Here is a 20,432-nt window from a genome sequence, read left to right as displayed (position 1 = left end):
GGACGTGAAGGCTTCGGCCACTGTGATCTCGCCTTGCTCGCTTGAACATGGACTTGCTCTACTACATTCAGTCCTCCCAGTGTCAGTGGCCCGTCATCGATGGAGCGAGTCAAATAGAGGATCTCGCACATGTGCCAATGCTGACAGGCACCTGCTCTTCCCCATGGTCATAGCCACTCCGCCTGCACCTCTGGCACCTCCTCTCCGGCCCCATTTGTTCACCAGGATTAGCAGAGCCTGTTTACTCAGGCAAGTTAAAAAGCACTCCGACTTGGGTGCTAGACTCGGTCTTGCCTCACTGCTCCAGCCTCAGGAGAACACTGCAGGGACCAGTGAGAATGACAGTAAGCTCACTGTTTGGAGGGCTATCTGCACAGCACACCATTCTGCCCACGTCATGTGCATTACTTTGCATAATCCTCATAATACCTAGGAGGCAGGTACTCCTATCCCCGCTTTACAGGTAAGAAAACTGAGGTATCGAACACCAATTTACTCCTTAAGGTTGCATACCTGGAAAAGCGGCCGAGCTAGGATGTGACCTAAGTAGACCAGCTCCACAGACCGTGGCTTAGTGCTGTCCTAGGTGCCCTGCGCTGGCCCTCCTCCTGCCGGCTCCCTCCCTGCTCTGAGGGTGACAAAGGGCTGGTCTGCTGAAACCGCCACAACTTGAACTTTTACCTCTGCAGTGACTTCGTCTGATTTCCTTTTGAGTCACAGCAGCTGGAGCCCTAAAACTTCCCTCCCAGGCTGGGCCCACTGCTCTCTGGGATGCCTGTGTTCATCGGTGGGCATCCCCCGCAGCGACTTCACTACAGGCGCCCTATTCTCTGCAGAGGCCACGGGCCAGGTCTCACTGACACAGTGCTCTGTGCTCTGCGCACGCTTGTCTCCTGAGGGACACCTCCTGTCTATCTAACACAGCCAGACCCACTTTTTTCTTTTATTATTCACAGAATTATAGAATTGCGGGGCTGGGAGGAACTGTGCGGACTGTCCAGTTCCAGCGCCCGTTCTATTCGGTCTAAAAGAAAGAGGCGGGACTCCTCTCCAAGAAGAACGGCATGTGAACACAGCAGCAGACAAAAGCTCCATTGTCATTCTGAGGGTTGGTGCAGAAAGACCTCAAATCCATCAGATAATCGAATAGGCTACCCAGGGAAGAACATCTCTGTGTCTAACACAGTTTCAAAGTCATAGACTATTACCCTGTGCTCTGTGGATACTGTGAATCTCTAACAGCCGTTCCAGGAATCCCCGCCGCCCCCCCGGCTAATCTAGGAAACGCTTTTATCACATGTGACAAGGCCCTCTGAGCCTGGCTCGGGATAACTAAATTAGATCCCGCGCTCCCGATATCCGGCTCCACTTCAACCACATTATCAGAATGGAGAGCTCACCCAGCGCACGGCCCTGCAGCCCCTGTGCTCATTTGTCCCGGGCGCCACATACGCTGCCTGCTGGCGAGAGCCGTGGCTCTTTATCGGCTGCCTGCAGCCTTGGCACCACAGCTGGCATCTACTCACAGAAGCTGCTCTTTCCTCTTTCTTCCGAAGTCCTTTTGGGCAAGTCGGGTCCTGTCTTTCCATCTGCCTGCTGGCAGGTCCCTGCGCTTCGGCCACCTAGTACCAATGAGAGCGCCTGCACGGGGGCGCACGGCGGCTCTCTGCTCTTGAGAACTCAACACCTCGGTCAGCAATTAGACCTTAGAAAGCACTCAGCCCTCTCCAGCTTTCTTCCCCTGCTTTTGGAAGAACGAGATGCCCATTTGGAAAAAATAACCTTCTGTTCAGAGATGTACAGAGCAGAAAAACAAAAGCCCACTACTGTCCCAAGAGGTGGTAGCGACCATGAAAACCTGCAGGCCTTCCTCTCTGCCGACCTCAGAGCCTGGCAATCTCTCGTCAGTCCCAAGCCTCTGGAGCAGCTGCCAGCATCCCAGCACCTCACATCTGCCCTCTCCCGAGGCTTCCAGGCCGCGGCCCTCCCTGGCCACCGGCTCTCCCGCCTTTGCTCCGCCGACCCTCCCCCTGGCCTCCTGATGAGGAGTGTGCGGAAGACCCGGTCCTCGTCCTCCTCTGTCCACACTCCTTCCTCAGGCTCCCATCCACCATCCTGGCTTTCAGGCCTTCTAGCCGAAGGCTGCTAAACATACATGTCTAGTACAGACTCATGGATCGATCTGTGTATCCTACAACTCCATCTGGAAGTTTAATAGTAGTTAAAATTCAACATGTCCAAAACTGGACTCCAGATCTTCCTCCAAAAACCTGCTCCCTGCCACACTCTCATAAAGTGTGCAGTCAAACTGCTCATCCTTTCTGCCACACTGTACGCCTGATTCATCAGGGATCCCTGCTGGCTCTACGTGTGAAATATGTCCAAGACGAAACCGGTTTGGCTCAGTGGATAGACTTGGTTGCGGGCATATCCCCAGTAGGGGGTGTGCAAGAGGCAGCTGATCGATGTTTCTCTCTCATCGATGTTTCTCTCTATCCCTCCTCTTCCTCTCTGTAAAAAAAACATTAAAAAAAAGAAAAAAGAAAAGAAATATGTCCAAGTTCTAGCCACTTGTCACACCTTCACTGCCACCATCCAGGTACACACCACCCCATGTCTCACCCGGAGGACCAGCATGGCCTCCTGGGTGTCTGCCCCGTCCTTGCCCACGCCCACAGTCACAGAGAAGCCAGAGCACCCTTTGAATGATCGTGTCCCTTGTCTGCTCAAGACCTTCTTACTGCTCCCCTTCCACTCAGAGAAAGGCCATAGTCCTACAGTCTACAGAGTCCTCTGTGAGCGGGCTCTTGTAAGTTCCCTGGCCTCCCCTCTGCCGACTCTTCCCTGGGTCACTGTGTTCCAGGCCCCCCCCCCCCCCCCCAGGCCGCCACTACCCCAATTCCTGCAATTGCAGGCATGCACTGCTGAAGGCCTTTGCACTGGCTGTTCCCTCTGCCTGGAGACTCCTTCCCAGATGATCATATGGCTGGCTCCCTCCCCTTCCCAAGCCTTTGCTCAAATGTGACCCTATCCTGACAGCTTAACTTGAAATTGCAACCTATCCCTTCCCCACTACCTAATAACGCCTTTATCCTGCCCTACATTAGAAACATTTATCTTTTCACGCCCTAACATTCTTTTTAACTTACTCTGCTTGTGTTTATTGTACGTCTTTCCGAGCTAGTATGCAAGCTCCACCAGAACAGAGATGTCTGTCTGTTTTACTTTCCAATGTATCCTATGCCTTCAGCAGTGCCTAGCACGTGGCAGGCAGTGAACAAAAGCCTGGCGGGGCTGAATGAGGTCTCCTAGGCCTGCCCAGCAGGTGTGCAGAAGCCTTTCTGGCACCAAGACCCTTTCATGCTGAAGGGTGCTGGGCCCCTGGGACTGCTGCCAACTGGGTGAGGCCACCTCTTCTGAGCACCTTCCCCCGTGCCCCTTCCCAGCCAGGCACCTGCTGGGGCACCTTCTGCCTGTCCAGCCCACTGCCGGGAGCTCCCACCTGACGCCCAGGCCGAGCACCTGTCCACTCACCTGGAAGTCCTCCTCATCCAAGATCTCTTTCCTCCACTTGATCAAGAAAGCTGCACACACGTAGAGATGGAAGTGGGAGAACCCCTCTGGTTCAGACTGGGAAGGCAAAGAACAGTTAGGTCTCCCAGCCCTGACAGGAGCTGGCGCTAGTCCTCTGGGGTCCAGTCCGCCTGCAAGGTGGGGATGCAGCAAAAGCACCCCTTTCGTGGCTGGGCAAACGGGGGCCTGAAAAGACTGACAGAGGCCCTGCCTGTGAGGCTCAGGCAGACCCGGAAGCAGAGAGGAGGTGGGGCAGGTCTCCTCCACCCCAGGCCCCCGGCTGGGACAGCCTGGCTCGGAGGGGAGGGAATCTCTTCGTACCTGGTATGTGTCCCACAGGCGGATGGTGCAGCGAAGGGGAAGCTCCCGCATAAGCAGGTTGTTCATCCAACGGAAGGCAAACTGTAGGTATTCCACCTCGTACCGCCTGAAGTGATTGTGTACCTGCTCTGGAACAGGAAGTGTCATTGGCCTGGGGCACAACCTGGGGGTCAGATCCTGGAAAAGTCCAGGAGCCAAGAAGGCAATTTCCATTTCTTTTTACCCCTCCCTGGGAAGCCAGGCCGAGCGTCACGCTGGCATCCGACTGTCCTTTATGTTTGGTTCCACGTCTCACACACAGCAGCTCGGACAGGCAGCTGAGCACCACTGTCACACCCCACAGTGACAGCCGAGGCACCCTTCTTCCCTCCCAGGACACACACGCTTCACTTGGCTGCGTGACCTTATCACTCAGCAGAGGAGGAGGCAGGATGGAAAGGAACGGGCCCCCTCCTGCCAGCGAGGATCTCCTCCTCAGCCTCCCTGACAGGCGGCAGGCGGCAGGCAGCAGGGACTGGCCCTGCCAGTCAGAGAGGCAGCCCTCCCTGGAGTTAGTGATTCACCGGGAAGTGCTCCCACACACTCCACAGAAGCCAGCGCCCGAACTCCCACCTTGGGCGTCCGTGTGGTGTTCTGGAACACCCCCAAAACAATCCCGATCCTGTTTTCTGTGACAGCCCTTCAAATAATACGTCATAGAATGTTTTTATACCACTGTCCTCCTCAGTTTCCTAACCTATAAAATGGGGATGATCACCCACACCTCAGAAAGTTTGGGAGACGATAAAATGAGAAAATAAAAGTGACAACAGTAGCACCTGGCATGTGATACTTAATTTCTGAAGGAATAGCGATTAACAATGGTTATTTTTGGTGGGTAGAATTCAAGGAAGGGGGAAAGTTTTTACTTTTTATTTTGTGTTTTTCTGAATTTAAATTTATGTAATATTACTTCTATGACTGAAAGAATAAAGATATATGCACTTAAACATCCACTACCCTAATGTACTGTAGCTTTATTTATCATGTATGTGTGAGGAGAAAAAAATAGGCTGGGCAGACAGTGGCAGAAACCACGCCTCTGTCGTGTCAGCCGGCTCAGTGCCCTACCCCTGCGCATGCGCTCTGCACCAGAATCCAGGTGACGGATGCGAGAGACCCTCATGCAGGCCCCACCGAGGGACTAACAGCTGGGTCTGGGCGGTAAGAGGAAAAGCATCCACACATGACATAGAGGAAACCACTATAAATAAACACGTGAGTGGGGGAGATCGAAATGTTATCATAAAAGGAAGCTGAGGCCTAGCCAGTGTTGCTCAGTGGCCGAGCATCAACCCACCAAGAGAACACTGAGCATCAAGAGCTCACTGGTTTAATTCCTGGTCAGGGCACATGCCCAGGTCTCAGGCTTGATCCCCAGCAGGGGGAGTGCAGGAGGCAGCCAATCGATGATGTTTCTTTCTCATCAATGTTTCTAGCTCTCTCTTTTCCACTCTCTCTTTAAAAAACAATAAATAGCCCTAGCCAGTTTGGCTCAGTGGATAGAGCATTGACCTGTGGACTAAAAGGACCCAGGTTCGATTCTGGTCAAGGGCACATGCCCAGGTTTTGGGCTCGAACCCCAATATGGAATATGCAGCAGGCAGCTGATCAGTGATTTTCTCTCATCTTTGATGTTTCTATGTTTTTATCCCTTCCTCTCTGAGATCAGTAAAGATATATAAAAATAATAAACAAATAAATAAAAAATCAGTAACATTTTTTTTTAATTTTTTTTTTTTTTTTTTTTTTTTTTTAAAGAAGAAGGTGGAGTGGAACAAATTGGGAACCTGGGAAGAAGAGTGAAAGATACCCAGTTTCTATGTGGGGGAAGGGCAATGCTTAGCTGAAGCAGAAAACCAGTAAAGGCACTCTGTTAGCTGGTGCGTAACTGGTGACGTCATAAGAAGCTCTGCAGCTTGATTGGTGCCGAGGGTCTCGCCTACAGGCCTCGCTGTGAGGCTTTATGTGCGCTTCTGAACCCCAACTCTGACCTCTCCCTGAACTGCCTTTTAGTCTTCACATTCCATGATTCCAAGCCAGAGTCAAGGACATTCTGCTTCTGGAAGAGCCACCCAAACAGGTCTCGGGAGCTATGGGAGGTCTTGCTGGGGGTAGCCAGGCCTGAGGGCCCAGTGTCAGGGCCTCAAGTCCCGCCATCACCACTTGGAGGGCAGGTCAGCCTACGAGCTGCTGCTGAGAGCGGGAGAGCCCTGGCGGTTCCAGAGAAGAAGAGGGATGAGACCAGAACCCTTACGCAGAAGGCAGCTGTGTGACAGGCGTGTAAGGGGAGAGGTCTGGAGGAGGCCTGGCTGGCCCAGAGCTAGGGCAATGGAGCAGAAAGGGTGACTTGAGGAAAGAGGGTGAAGGAGAACTGACAGACTTGGTGACAGAGAACGAAGGAGAAAAAATAATTTGAGCAAACAGCAGGGTTCGCCTTGCTGCTGAGATGCGGAAGGTGCTGGGGGCCAGCAGCGCAGAGCACGCGGGAAAGGGTCACACTGGGAAGGGGCTGAGGAGGGACTCGTGCTGTGTGCTGTGTCAGCCGCGTGCTGTGTTATTGCGAGAGGACTCCTCTGAACCTACCATCAATCCGGCTGACCAGCTCTTCCAGCGCCTTGACCTTCTTCTGGATCCCTGGTTGTGCGAAGGTGTAGTTATCCTGCCAACGACACAGAGCCAGCATAAGCAGGACTCACACAGCCGTGCTACCACCTAGAGTCCACAGAAACACACGTGAAGGCACAAGCGGTTTTCCAAGCCGGGGCAGTGTTGGGAGAACAGAGGGATCTACAGAGCAGCGGTGTGGAAGCCTAACAGAGCCCCGCTCTGTGGAGGCGAACCGTGGCCCAGGAGGCAAGGGCGTGCGCTGACGACAAAGCCAGGGCAACAGAGAGACTTCCTGAGACTCCAGGGGACGCCAGTACTGCCTTTTGAAGGCTGTAAAGCTAATGAGAGAGGCAGGGATGATGGACCCAAAGAGGAGGCGCTGTGCTGGGTGGGGGGCTGTCTGATGTAAAAGAGCAGCAAGGAACCCAAAGGCCCACAGGACCCCGGGACGGGCGCCCAAGGGCAGACCCACCCACCTGGATGCCGTCCAGCAGCTTGCTCATGCACCAGAAGCTGTCGGCTTCAATGCTGCGCAGCACGTCCTGAGACAAATTGGTCACGTCGAAGTTCTCCACATCCTCTTCTGTAAAACAAAAGGTGGAGAGAGTCCAGAGGTCTTCTCTAAAAAACGGAGAGAGAAAGATAGAGTCTAGTATCTTCCACAGGACCCGGGGCCAGGGAGAGCCAGGAGAACCTGATACCAAGGGGCGGGCCTGCCCTCCTGTCAGGCGGGCGAGGCCAGGGGAGTTCCCGAGGACCTCGTTACCACAAGGACTTCATTACCACCAGCCCACTGGGCCCACAGAGCTTTCTCCTCCCTGCACTTGTTCATTCGGTTTTAGAAAAAGATACTCCAGGCCTCATGTTCAATCAGCTATGGACCCAGCCCCCTGGACATAATCTAGAAAAATTAATTGATTTCAGAATTCAGTGAGCTGTCTGGTTCACTCATATGTAGTGAGAGCAGCTGGGATCAGATAGCCCTATAGTTCAGTTTTATTTATTTATTTTAAAAAATATATTTTTTTATTGATTTCTGAGAGAAAGGAGAAGAGAAAGAGATAGAAACATCAATGATGAAAGATAATCATTGATCGGGTGCCTCCTGCACGCCCCCTACTGGGGACGGATCCCACAACCTGGGCATGTGCCCTGACCAGGAATCAAACCATGAGCTCCTGGTTCATAGGCTGATGCTCAACCACTGAGCCATGCCAGCTGGGCTTTAGTTTTTATATTGTTTTTTGTTTTTGTTTTTAAATATCTTATTGTTTTTAGAGAGGAAGGAAGGGAAAGAGGCCCTGAGTTCTATGCCAAAGATGGCTTCTCTCCTCAGGCCCACAAGCCCTGTCTGAAAGTAGGACATTCACTGCAGCCCTGGAACTGCAGAGACACAGGCATCTGACAACACTACTCAGAACCCAGCCCTTCCACTTATGAGAATTATTACCCAGACCTACGACTGAACCTCCTCAAGATAGCATGTAACAACTCTCAGATTCTGCTCCTGTATAAACAGCATTAAAAAATATATAAGCTTTTATTGATTTCGAAGAGAAAGGGAGAGGGGGAGAGAGACAGAAACATCAATGATGAGAGATAATCATTGATCGGGTGCCTCCTGCACGCCTCCTACTGGGGATGGAGCTTGCAACCCAGGCATGTGCTGTAGCAGGGAATCGAACTGTGACCTCCTGGTACATGGGTCAACTTAACCACTGAGCGAACCAGCTGGGCTATACACAGCATTGTTAAATGGACTTTAAAGACTGTAGAAACCCTTTGGGGAGGGGAAGTGTCTTATCAGAAAAGCTATGACTCTGGAAACAACCTAGAAGTCCAACTTGAAGTGCAGACACATGTAAATATAGGTTAATACATATAAAATGCTAACAACAGGGCTTGGCACACCGTAGGCATGATATAGTTTTAGATGTAGCTTAATATGAATTGGTAGTACCTTGGGAAAGTGTGTCACTGTGTTAGGGAAAAAAGCAAGGTACAGCATTATGTATGGAATACTCTCAACCATTTACTGCACATATAATATTTACATGTGCTGACAAAGCACAGTGGAAAGACAAAACACATCACAAAGTTTACAGGATATGTTCCCCAGGTGGGAGGAATAAAGACTTTTTAGTTTCATTAAGCAGTATTAGACTTTTCAGATTTCTATAATAAGCATAATTTTTATAGTCAGGAAAAAAAAAAAATATATATATATATATACTAGAGGCCCAATGCACGAAATTTGTACAAGAGGGCTTTCCTTCCCTGGCTGCTGGCACCAGCTTCCCTCTGACACCCAGGACCCAGGCTTCCCTCTCAGTCCCGGCTTCATCCAGAAGGATGTCCGGTCTAATTAGCATATTATGCTTTTATTATTATGGATACTATTTTAGAAAAAAAACAAACACCAAAAACCTAACAATTGACTACACCTGCCTTTTATCATAAAAAAAAAAAAAAAATAAGGAATAACGAAAGCTTGCAGAAAGGAAGACTTCAGATAATATATAAAGGTCCATTTGAGAAATCATATTAAGAAAAAAAATCCTTCTAAGAAAGGATTTTCCCTAACTTAACACTTACTATGTAGTATTTTTTGGGGGGTGGCCTTATATGCACTATTAGTTTAGTGAAGTGGTCCTGGGCTCTGAGACCAGCTCAGAATCTCCTGCCCGCTTTGCTCTGTGTTTCATCCCTAAGGCCTGGCGCGTGGCTGCACGCACTCTGCTTCACTGCCCACGTGTGCCTCCCACTTTACATGTCCATTCCCCCGGACAGGTACCCAGGTGCCTCCAACCGCCACTGCCACAGACACTCCCTGGAAACTGTTCCTTCCACAGTGAGAGCTGCGCTGGACTCCCCAGGACAGGCTCACAGCAGCGCAGAAGGCGCAGCGCTCACACTCACGCTCACCGTCCCAGACCGCCCTCTGCAGGAGAGCGCTGTCAGACAAAGTGAAAGCCACAGGAGGGCTCAGGGCAGACCACTGCCACTGCTCACACATGTGCCCACAGGAGGACCCGGTGCTGCCCACGCAGGTGAAGGTCTTTCCCGCCATGGGTGGGCGTCCTACACTCGCAGAGCACCGTGCCGGACATGTCACACGTAGCAGAGTGACAAGGAGGAAAGGCCTGGGCCCCTGACAACAACGGGGACACAACACCTATCAGTCCTGGTGACCCGTGGCTTTTGTCAGACAGAGTAGCACGCTGATTCTGAGCATGGACTCTGGAGCCAGACTGCACAGCTCGAACCCCGACTCTCGCACTCACTGTCTATGTGGCTCTGGGCAAACGACTTCACCTTCTGAGCCTTACTTCCTTATCTGTTAAGGTGGTCTTTCCTACCAGTGTCAGAGGATAATATAAGGATTAAGTAAGTTCATATATAAAAATGCTAACAGTGCCTGGCACAAAATAAGCATTATGTAAATGTTAGCTTGTAATATTGTTATTAAATTAGAAATAAATAAATTCCTATCTGGTTTCAGCCTCAGTTTTTTAAAATTAAATTTATTGGGGTGATACAGGCTAATAAAATTATATAGGTTTCAAGTGTACAATTCGGATACATTATCTGTATGTTACACTGTGTGCCCACCAGCTGAAGTCAAATCTTCCGTCACCATAATTTAACCCCCTCCCTGGCCCCCACCCCCTCCTCTGGTAGCCACCACACTGCTGTCTGTGTCTACGAGCTTTTGTTTGTTCTTTTGTTGCTTTCAGAGCCTCAGTTTCTTTGGATCCCTGTTAGTCACGTCCAAACTTAACCTAATTCCAAAATGTACCTTAAAAGTAAGTCAATTTTCAAAGTTTCCATTCCCACCATTTGGTCTTAAGGAGAAGCCCTAACAACATGGGGTCTTACATTGGCAAGATGCCACTCTTTGTAACTGTGCCAATTCCAAACGTTCAGCTGTCTGTCCAGGGAGCAAAGGGACCAACAGACAGATGCTGACCCTCTTAGGGGGCATTGGTTCGGGGTTGCTGTTTCCTCATGTTGTGCCATGTGCCAGGCCTTCCCTTTGGCCCTTTGCTTTTGCAGGCAGTGGGACGGTTCACCAGCACTTTGGGAGCAGGAAGAGGTTAGTTGCAGTGTTCTGCCTGCTGGGAGGATAAAATTCACACATTCAGTCAAAAACTGTGAGCTGAGCGCACCAGCAAAGAGCAGCAGAGGCAGGGAGGGGAGGCCCAGCTCTCTGAAGGGCCTCAATCAGCATAAACAGTCTGTTCAGAAGGATCATTAGATGTCCCACTTGAGGAAATTCAGCATCTAATTGAGCTGGAATGGGAAACCATGCCAGCAACGCAGTCTCGAATGAGGACAGTGTCTTTGGTTGTTAGAGACATTCAGCAGTCAGGACTCAAACTGGTGGGAATGAGATTTTAAGGAATATTTTATGGCTATTTTAGGAGGCAAAGCATCCAAAAAGAGGAAACCCAAAGCTCCTTATAAAAATCAAATTGCTCACTGTGGGCTTGCCAAGAACATGCCCATTTATTAGCTGATAAAATGTACTTGCGTTCTGGCTCCTGTCAAATGTTTATTTTTCTGAGAACTCCAAGTCTTGGCCTAAAATCAGCCTCACACACACCTCAAGAGCTCCTCAACAGCTTTGGGGAAAAGCTGGTTTTGCTTACCCTGACAGGAGGAACCTGTGCACTCACTGCTTAGGCATTTCCCAGGAGCCATCGGGACTGGGCAACCCCACACTGTGGCTGCCGGGTCAGAAGATGAGGCTGACGCAGGCCGGATTCCGGCAGCCGGCTGAGACGGGGTCTCTTCCCCAGCCTCTGGCCTGCCTGGTCCTGTCTTTATTTTTTCTAAAGTAAACTCATAAGGATATCTTATAACTTTTCTGATGACAAAAGTAAACTGAGAAAAGGAAAATGTAAATCTTTTCGGCCATACATCTAAAGAGTCTCATAAAACAGACACTGACATTTTTCATCCAAAAAGTTTTAGGAAAAAGTGTCAAGGAATTCATGCAGTTCCTGTACACAATCATTTTTAAGTGGTTCAACTGCAATTAGAATGTACGACTGGGTGTTGTCTGTTTAGCACTTCCAGGCAGGTGTGTGACGGCAGCGACCGCGACCAGGATGCCATCACAAGCCCGCTATGGAGCGGGTGAGGCCCTCGGCCAATGACAGAACGTCAAGCCGCCGCAGAGAACGGAGAGTGAGCAGAGCTGGTCTCTCCCAGGGAGGGGTCAGCGGAAAGACTCCTGAGGTTCCTACAGAGCAATCTAGAGGGAGGCAGCTCTGCTTCATGAAAATCATGTACCAAACTGTGTGAGAGAGGTGCTGTCTTAAAGACACAGGAGCAGCTGACCCTGGAGCCCCTCCTGACTCTGTGCCTGTCAATCAGGGGAGTGACTAAACGCTGGACATTAACTCAGACTAACAGATGGGCTCTGGCTATACACTACCCAGTGTCATGACACCCTGGGTAAAATGAATTAAAAAAAATACCACCAAAGAGGCTGCTGGCGAACTGGGCCTCCTGGTTCTGACTGCAGGATCCAGTCAGGTATTTGGGTTGTTTACAGTTTTTGTCTATATGAAATTACATGAGCCCAAACTGAGTGTTCAGATTACGGGGGCAAGGCGAGCAGGTCCGGCACCCACCTAACCTCCGAGGACCGGCCCAGAGATCCCCCTAGAGAGGGGCGGCGTGTCACGGTGCATGTGAACGAGCTCTGGGAAGTCCTGGTCCCCGAGGCCAAGGTCAGCTGCTCAGAGGCTCCAACATCTGGAACGTGTTGGCTACCTGGATTTCCCCTCTGTCAATTTCTCACTTATTCCTGGGTTTGGATGAGAGTGGACGAGCAAGTGGGCAAGCATGCACACGTCCCTCGTGCCACGCGCAGGGAGAGCAGCGAGGTCTCAGCCCAGAGACAATAAGCCACAACTGGCCTTGGCGTCTTCCCTCCTCCCTGATAGTAAACTCAGCACTGGGCATGCCACCAAAGGCACACTCTGCTCTCCAATGCCAGCGGGAAGCAGCTGGCGCCGCACTCTGGCTGGCTGCCTCCAGATCCACGGCTAGGAAGAGCCTCTAACAGCCCTCAGCTGCCTGTCACAGGGGGCTGCCTCGCTGTGAAGAGGGGCCAGGAGGCATCTTGAGGAAAGGGTCAGAGCTCCGACAGGGTGAGCACTAACAAATTCAGCATCAGCTCCACTGCCATTTCCCTTCCGACCAATAGCATTAAATAGAGAATGAAATGTCCTTACTGCTTGGTTCAATTGATCAGGTGTAGAGATAGGCAAACTGATTAAAGAAGCTTTCCTTGCTGGGGCGGTGGGGGGAGGGTTTGGCGGGAACCGGAGGTGACTTCTGCAGTGCTGGAAATGTTCCATGTCCTGATATGGGTGCTGGTTATTTATCGGAAATTCATCAAGCTGTGCATGTATGATACATGTTCTTTGAAATATGTATGTTATATTGCAATATAAAGTTTACATTTCAAAACTTTAATCCTCAATCCAGGACAGGCCTTTTTAAATTGATTTTAGAGAGGAAGGGAGGAGACAAAGAGAGAGGAAGAGGGAGAGAAACATCGATGCAAGAGAGAAACGTTGATCGGATGCCTCCCTCCTCCACCCCACAACCTGGATATGCACCCAGACTGGGAATCAAACCCACGACCCCTCAGAGCACAGGATGACACTCCAAGCAACTAAGCCCCAATGGCCAGGGCTAAAGTTCACATGTAAAAAAGGAAAAGGGAATGTCCGCGTAGGGCAATAATGAAGCCCACCATTAGTTCTTCCAGTTTATCACTGGCACCCACACCCATCAGACAGGGAAAAACAGGACTGGCAGGGTGGGTACCACATGCAGAATGGGATGTAAGGGGGAGAATGAGGCCTCCCAGTGACGGAGAGCTGGGACTGCAGTGTAACCCACAGCCCAGGAGCAAGACATGGCAATATGTAGGGTGTTTAATATTAACTTATTTTTTCTAAATCTTGAGGTAACTATAAAAAATTAACTGGCTTGCCCCCTGGCCTCCTTCAGGGCTTTGCTCAAACACCCTCTTCGCAATGTGACTTGGCTCACTCCTCTGTTTAAAGCCTGCCCCCGTTCCCACTCTTGCCAATGGCACACCTCCGTCCTTTCCTGCTTCGCTTTCTCGGCAGCACCATCACAATCCAACTGACACCTACTTTTCTATTGGTTGTGTTTTTGTAGGAAAGAAATTTCCTTTTACATGTAATTAACACACAGCTGACTACATGTAAGTGCACAGTTCTGTTTTGACACATGTAGGCTTCTGTGCAAAAATGCCCCGTCCAAATAGAGAGCGTTGCCATTACCAAAGGTTTCCCAGGCCGCCTCCACCCTCAAGCACTGTTCTGGTGTCCATGGCCATGGGTCATTTAAACTCTACGTAAATGAAACCACACGGTGTGTGCTTTCTTTGTGCAACACAATGGTGTTGACGTGGTTTCTTCCATGTTGGTGCCTTTCATCAGTAGTTTGTCCTTTCTCAGTGCTGTGTACTTTTCCAACGTATGATCATCCATTTTCCTGTTAACAGGTATTTAGGTTGTTTACAATTTTTGTCTATAGGAATAAAGTTGCTGTGAGTATTGTTGTACAGCCTTTTAGGATGATAAGCTTTCCTTTTCCTGAATAAATAACTATAAGTAAGCGGCAGACTTTGCCCACTTTGTTTATGGGCACCCCCCATGCCCAGCCCAGTTGGTGCTCAATGAGAACCTCCTGAGGAGTGACGGTTCCTCAGCCCTCGGCAGGGAGAACCTCTGGCTAAGCCGGCACAGTGCCGGGGCATTGCATGCGATTCACTGCCCTCCAGTGGCCAAGCCCAGCAAAGCCATACTAATTCCTGGATATCTTGCAAAGTTCTCTCAATCTTTTCATTCTCTCATTATCCTAGGTATGTGGAATGCATATTTGGGAGACAAAATGAAGGCACTTGGAATATAAAGATGTTTATAAATAGTCTCTGGCCTCAAAGGATCATAGTCTGGTGGCAGAGAGCAGGAGGGAAGCACAAACAGTAACTTGCATTATGGAAAGCGCTACAACTGCAATGTAAGGATTATTACCAAAAGCGTGCCACTGCAGCGTGGGGGCCGGCGGGAAGTCCCAGCACAGGCTTCCAAGGGGAAGGGGAGTCTTAAAGGAGCACAAGGATTAGCCTAGGGCCTCGGTTGGCAAACTGCAGCTCGAGAGCCACATGCAGCTCTTTGGCCCCTTGAGTGTGGCTCTTCCACAAAATACCATGACCTGGGCGAGTCTATTTTGAAGAAGTGGTGTTAGAAGTTTAAGTTTAAAATGTTTGGTTCTCAAAAGAAATTTCAATCGTTGTACTGTTGATATTTGGCTCTGTTGACTAATGAGTTTGCCGACCACTGGCCTAGCAGTGTTTCCCAAAGGGTGGTACGCGTACCCCCAGGGGCACGGGAAGAGCTTGGTGGGGGTATGCGTTGCACCGGAGTTTGGTGGGGATATGCTCTGCACCGTGCTTAGCTGCGCCTAATTCTACGTTCTCATGAGTACGAGGGGTACTCAGCGTTATGAAAATTATAGAAGGGGTACACATATGTCAAAAGTTTGGGAAACACTGGCCTAGGGGATAAAAGGATGGTGCAGAACAAGGAATGATTTAAAATGTCAATGCAGGATTGCTAAGCTTACGGGGTGAGGCAGGATGCTACTGAAGGGCTTTAAGCCGAGGAGCTACATGGGCAAGTATGTGCTTAAATGGTGTGGAGGATGGTTTGAAGGGGATGTAATTGGAGATGACGAAACACACTTGGCCATTTCAGCAGCCCAGGCCTGAACTCGACCAGTCATAGGATAAATGGAGAGGGAAACAGCTTCTAGAAATATTTAGCACATAAAATCATCAGAGCTTTATAACTTACTGGATATGAAGAATGAGAAAAAAGAATTATCAACACTTCTTAGCATTTCTGACTTAAGAGACAGAAATGCTGCCGAGGGGAGGAGAGGAGTCAGTCAAACACCGATCTGAGGAGCCAAGGGGTAGCAAGGACTGCCAGCTGTCCACAAACAACTGTCCCCCTTCCTCCTTGGTGACAGGACCCCTAAGGGTACTGGCCACGTGGGATACAGACTGTTTTCCAGCCGCACTTGCAGAGAGTTACAGACATAAGACTAAGTTCAGACGAAAGACTTGAGCCCCAGCATCACGTACTTCAGAAGCGAAGGAGTGAGCCTTTCTCCCCTCCTCCTCCACCCCGGCTGGAACTCACAGCTACGCTGGGACACGAGAATGTAGAACAAGAGAAGGGAGCCTGGACCTCTGATGTCTGCGAGCAGCGTATAAGTCCTATACTATGACCTCTTGACTTTTAATGTGAGAGAAAGCAGCTTTTCTCTCGTGGGTAAGGTACTTCAGGTGTTTGGAGTTCCCTGTCACAAACACAGGTAACCAGGTGCATGTGAGAAGGAGGGGAAAGCCTGCCTCGGCGAGTCCCGGCGCCGGTGTGCTTCTCTGCGTGAAATGCAAATGCTGTGCTGGTCACGCAGAGAAGAGGGAGCTGCTCCACGCTGGTCCATTTGCAGCGAAAGAAATCACCAGGCTTGTCTCTTCCTTTGAAAACAGGACACGCCCTGAGCCCTGTGTGATTTCCTCATGTGTCACTTAAGTAGTTGCTGTTAAGCAGCTTATTTTGGTGATGACCTCACTATCAATTACATGTTAACTTAATATGTTCAGAGCTAGATCAATAATATCGTCTAAGTCCAAAGGTTTGGAGATTACAGACTAGAGGTACTCTGCAGTCACAGGGATCATAGTCACAGGGATCTGTCCGAGAAAGAAGCTGCCTGAGGGAGAGGATAGTATGGACACCTTCTTTATCGACTCAGAGGGTATGTGGATCTGTTTTCAACTATTTTACAGAAAACATGACACAGAGCATGAAGCAAGCTCAGGTACTAATTTATGAAAGTGACAGAAAACAGGTGGGTAAGGACTTAGGAGAGAGGCCAAATAATGTCTGGGAGGCAGGTGGGTCCCACAGCCCTACCAGGGCAGATCCTCCATGCTCCAGCTCAGTGAGATGGGCAGTGGGTGGAGGCTGCCTGCTGACATGAGCACAGGAGGCCGAGGGCAGCTGCCTGGCATCATATCAGAGGTCAGAGCACAAACCTTCCTAGCAGCTGCCTTGTTAGGATATGGCACCATTAATGAAGGGGATAAGAGGAGGATTATTACTCAGAGAAGGGAACTATTCTTGAAAGCCACAATTTGTATCTATGTCCAAGAAAGGCTTTGAGGCTGCCGAGAGGTCTAAATGCTTTGTTTCTTTGAAACATAATTTATATCCATCAACTGATGAGCAGATAACGTGTGGGATAGCCACACAATGAAATATTATTGAATTCCAAAAAGGAATGAAGTACTGACAAAGCTACAATATGGATGAAACAAAAATATGCTAAGTGAACTGTATTTAAATAAAGGCTCCCAAACCTTCTGGCCATCTGACTTATTTAACCTCCCTAATCCTTAGCTGGCTTAACTATAAAATGGGGATAATAGTACCTACCTTCATAGGATTATCGTGAGGATTAAATAAAACTGATTAACAAGGCTTTAGCCCACACAAGACAAACATTCACATGTAAATAAATGGCAGCTATTATAATTTTGTTGTTCCCCCTCCAAGTAAAGATGGGTAACCATGGAAAAGGCTCAGGGGTGCTCTCCATGTACTAACTGTACTCTGACACTGAGAGCTTAGACATCTGGAGATGGCTGCGCCAGCCTTGCTAAGACTTCTAGTGTCCCTTCCTGATGTTTGATCTGCCCCGTGTGCTCTGGAAGACTCTGTGTGATTAAGAGGTGGCCTGCTGCTCAGCAGAGTGTCTCACTATATGCCAAGAATCAGAGCTCAAGGAGTAAATCTATATATATAAAAAGCTAATACGTTAAGTGTCCGACCATCTGACTGACTGCTATGACATGCCCTGATCACCAGGGGGCAGATGCTCAATGCAGGAGCTACCAAGCGGCAGTTCTCAGGTGACACACCCCAAAACCAGAGAGGAGGGAGCTCGATTCCTTGTGGGGCTGAGCAATTCCACGTTCAGCGTGGGTTATGTTGATACTGGGGAATGTGGTCCCCGAATCTGGTTTACTGCACACTTGTGTTTGTGTTCCATACCCTGTAAGGCGGCAACTTTCAGAGTGACCTCTTGTACTCCAGGATCCCCCGGGGGATGTCGGAGAGCCAGTTTCACCCCGATCCCCACAGGCCAGGCTGAGGGACCCCACTTGCCGGAGGGACCCCGCTCACTCCGCAGACATCAGACCCCGGGGAGGGCCACGGGAGGTTGGCTCCAGGGCGTGTCCGGCCACCTTCTAATTACTTTCCTTTCAATGTGTATGAATCCGTGAACTCACAAACACAAGGAAATATGTACAGGATATTCATTGCAATGCCATTTTTAACAGCTAAAAAAGTGTAGATAATTTAAATGTCCTTCTATAGAAGAACTGTTAAATAAACTACAGTAAAGCCTTATTATGAAAATAAATATTCATGAATACTATGAAAATGATGAGGTGGGGTAGATCTATATGTAGAGTTGGAAAGAAGCTATGATGTTTGTGAATGAAAATAAGCAAGATATAGAAAAATATGGGCAGTTTGATCCCAATTTTCCAACCGAAGAAAAATAGTACAAAGAAAAATAGTACAAGCAGGTCTATCCACATGCAGGAAAAGTTCTGGAAGAATATACACCAAAGATCAGTAATAGTAGTTATCTCTGGTGGGGGAGGGTAATAACACTTCTAAATTGTTTTGATTTTTTTAATGAGCATGTACTTCTACTGCAATTGTTTAAAAGGCAGAGAGCAGCCGAAACTGGTTTGGCTCAGTGGATAGAGTGTCGGCCTGCAGACTGAAAGGTCCCGGGTTCGATTCCGGTCAAGGGCATGTACCTTGGTTGCGGGCACATCCCCAGTGGGGGGTGTGCAAGAGGTAGCTGATCAATGATTCTCTCTCATTGATGTTTCTAACTCTCTCTTCCTCTCTGTAAAAATCAATAAAATATATATTTTTTTTTTTAAAAAAAAAGGCAGAGAGCAATCAGAAATGTGCTTGCTGCCTGCTCTGGAGCAGAAAATGGAGTAGAGGGAGCCATGAGAGGTCCAAGGACAAGAATGTCTGAAGTGAGATACCACCTAGTCATGTAAAGAGCACAGGCATTAAGGTCAAAAGGCCTGGGTGCTTTAAAAATCAGGATGACATTCCTGGTTGGTAATGGCAAAGCCCCTCTCAAGGTTTGGAAACTGAAAAAATAAGGGCTAACCCTACAAAATCCTAAGGGAAAGAGATGGATGGGAACAGGTGAGATGTATCAACAAACTAGCATGTGTGAACCTGATCTGGACTCTAATTCAAACTGTTAAATATATTTATGAGAATCTGGAAAATTTAAATACTGTTGTCTAAGAGATTATATTAAGGAGTTATTATTACTTTTTAGATGTAATAATTGCATTATGGCTGTGGGTTTCTTTCATTATTAAGTTCTAGAGATACATATGAAAATATTTATGGATGAAATATGATGCTTGATATTGAGATCAGCTCCCAAAGCTGAGGGGATGGAGAATGAACAGAGGTAGAGATGACACAAGACTGGCTGTTGAAATTAGGCAATAATTATATGGGGATTTGTACTATTATTTTACCTACTTTTACATATGCTTAAAACATAAAATAGTTAAAATGTTTATAAAAAATGAATGGGCCCTGCCTTCCTAGGTCTAGGAGAAGGGAATCTGAAGTGTACTGCAGAGGCAAAACAGCTAAGGAAGGCTTGGCATAGAAGCCGACGCTGCACTGCATAAACACAATGGGTCAGCAGGGGGCGCTGACAAGCCGAATACTAATATTAGAATGCAGTCCTATCTATCAAAGAATTGCTAGAAGCAACCAAAAAATCCCATCAGTTGCATTGCTCTTAAAAAAATTAAATACCCTTGCCAAAAACGGTTTGGCTCAGTAGATAGAGCGTTGGCCTGCGGACTGAAGGGTCCCAGGTTCGATTCCGGTCAAGGGCATGTACCTTGGTTGCAGGCACATCCCCAGTAGGGGGTGTGCAAGAGGCAGCTGATCGATAATTCTCTCTCATCGATGTGTCTAACTCTCTATTCCTCTCTCTTCCTCTCTGTAAAAAAATCAATAAAATGTATTAAAAAAAAATTAAGCATCCAGAATTAAGCTACTTCCAATAGTTAACCTATTAACGTGAGGGGGAAATGAGAAGTCCTCTAGCAAAAACTTTATTTATACACTTCTGGTGGCTAAATTTTACTAGTCACGCTTCTGCTTAGGATCACCTGACAGAGTGGGCAAGAGTGACCTTCCACTCTGATTCCAGTTCTGCCCTGGTTGATGCTAATTAAGGGAAACAGGATGATGTCATTCTGTTGTCTTACTTTAAAAAAAAAATTATTTATTAAATTAATTGGGATGACAATGGTCAACATGAACATATAGGTTTCATGTGTGGATTTCTGTTATAAGATCTGTATATTGCACCATGTGCCACCACCAAAGTCAAATCTTCTCCTGTCATCTCATATTAGGACTCCCTTTACCTCATACCCCCTTCATTCTGGTGACCACCATTCTGCTGTTTGTGTTCATATGTTTCAGTTTTGTTTATTTTTTCCCTGAAGTTTCAGTTTTATATTCCACATGAGTGAAATCATATGGTTCTTAGCTTTTTCTGTCTGACTTATTTCACTCATGTTGTCTTACTTTTTGAGACTGCCGCATGGAGATTAAAACACCATCCCTCTAAGTCCCTTAGAAAATCTGAATAGGACAAATCAAGTGAGACATTTCTTAGCC

The 20,432-nt window shown here is 48.5% G+C and overlaps 1 protein-coding gene across 3 annotated transcripts in view; it reads right to left on the bottom strand.

Annotated features, from left to right (window-relative positions):
* TBC1D22B (TBC1 domain family member 22B) overlaps nucleotides 1–20,432 on the bottom strand; it is a 72,792-nt gene that overhangs the window by 9,215 nt on the left and 43,145 nt on the right. For 2 of the 3 annotated variants that reach the window (XM_084890830.1, XM_084890828.1), the window contains exons 9-12: nucleotides 7,020–7,126; nucleotides 6,520–6,595; nucleotides 3,895–4,022; nucleotides 3,535–3,630 (exon numbers count right to left, since the gene is read on the bottom strand). In XM_084890830.1, coding sequence (XP_084746956.1) covers nucleotides 3,535–3,630; nucleotides 3,895–4,022; nucleotides 6,520–6,595; nucleotides 7,020–7,126 — 407 coding nt within the window. Of the gene's footprint in view, nucleotides 1–3,534; nucleotides 3,631–3,894; nucleotides 4,023–6,519; nucleotides 6,596–7,019; nucleotides 7,165–20,432 lie in introns of all 3 variants that reach the window. The other variant, XM_084890829.1, reaches the window with a different exon arrangement.

The sequence above is a fragment of the Pipistrellus hanaki genome, assembly GCF_964339955.1.
Source record: "Pipistrellus hanaki genome assembly, chromosome: 7".
Lineage (NCBI taxonomy): Eukaryota > Metazoa > Chordata > Mammalia > Chiroptera > Vespertilionidae > Pipistrellus > Pipistrellus hanaki.
This window is presented reverse-complemented; position numbering and strand designations above follow the sequence as displayed.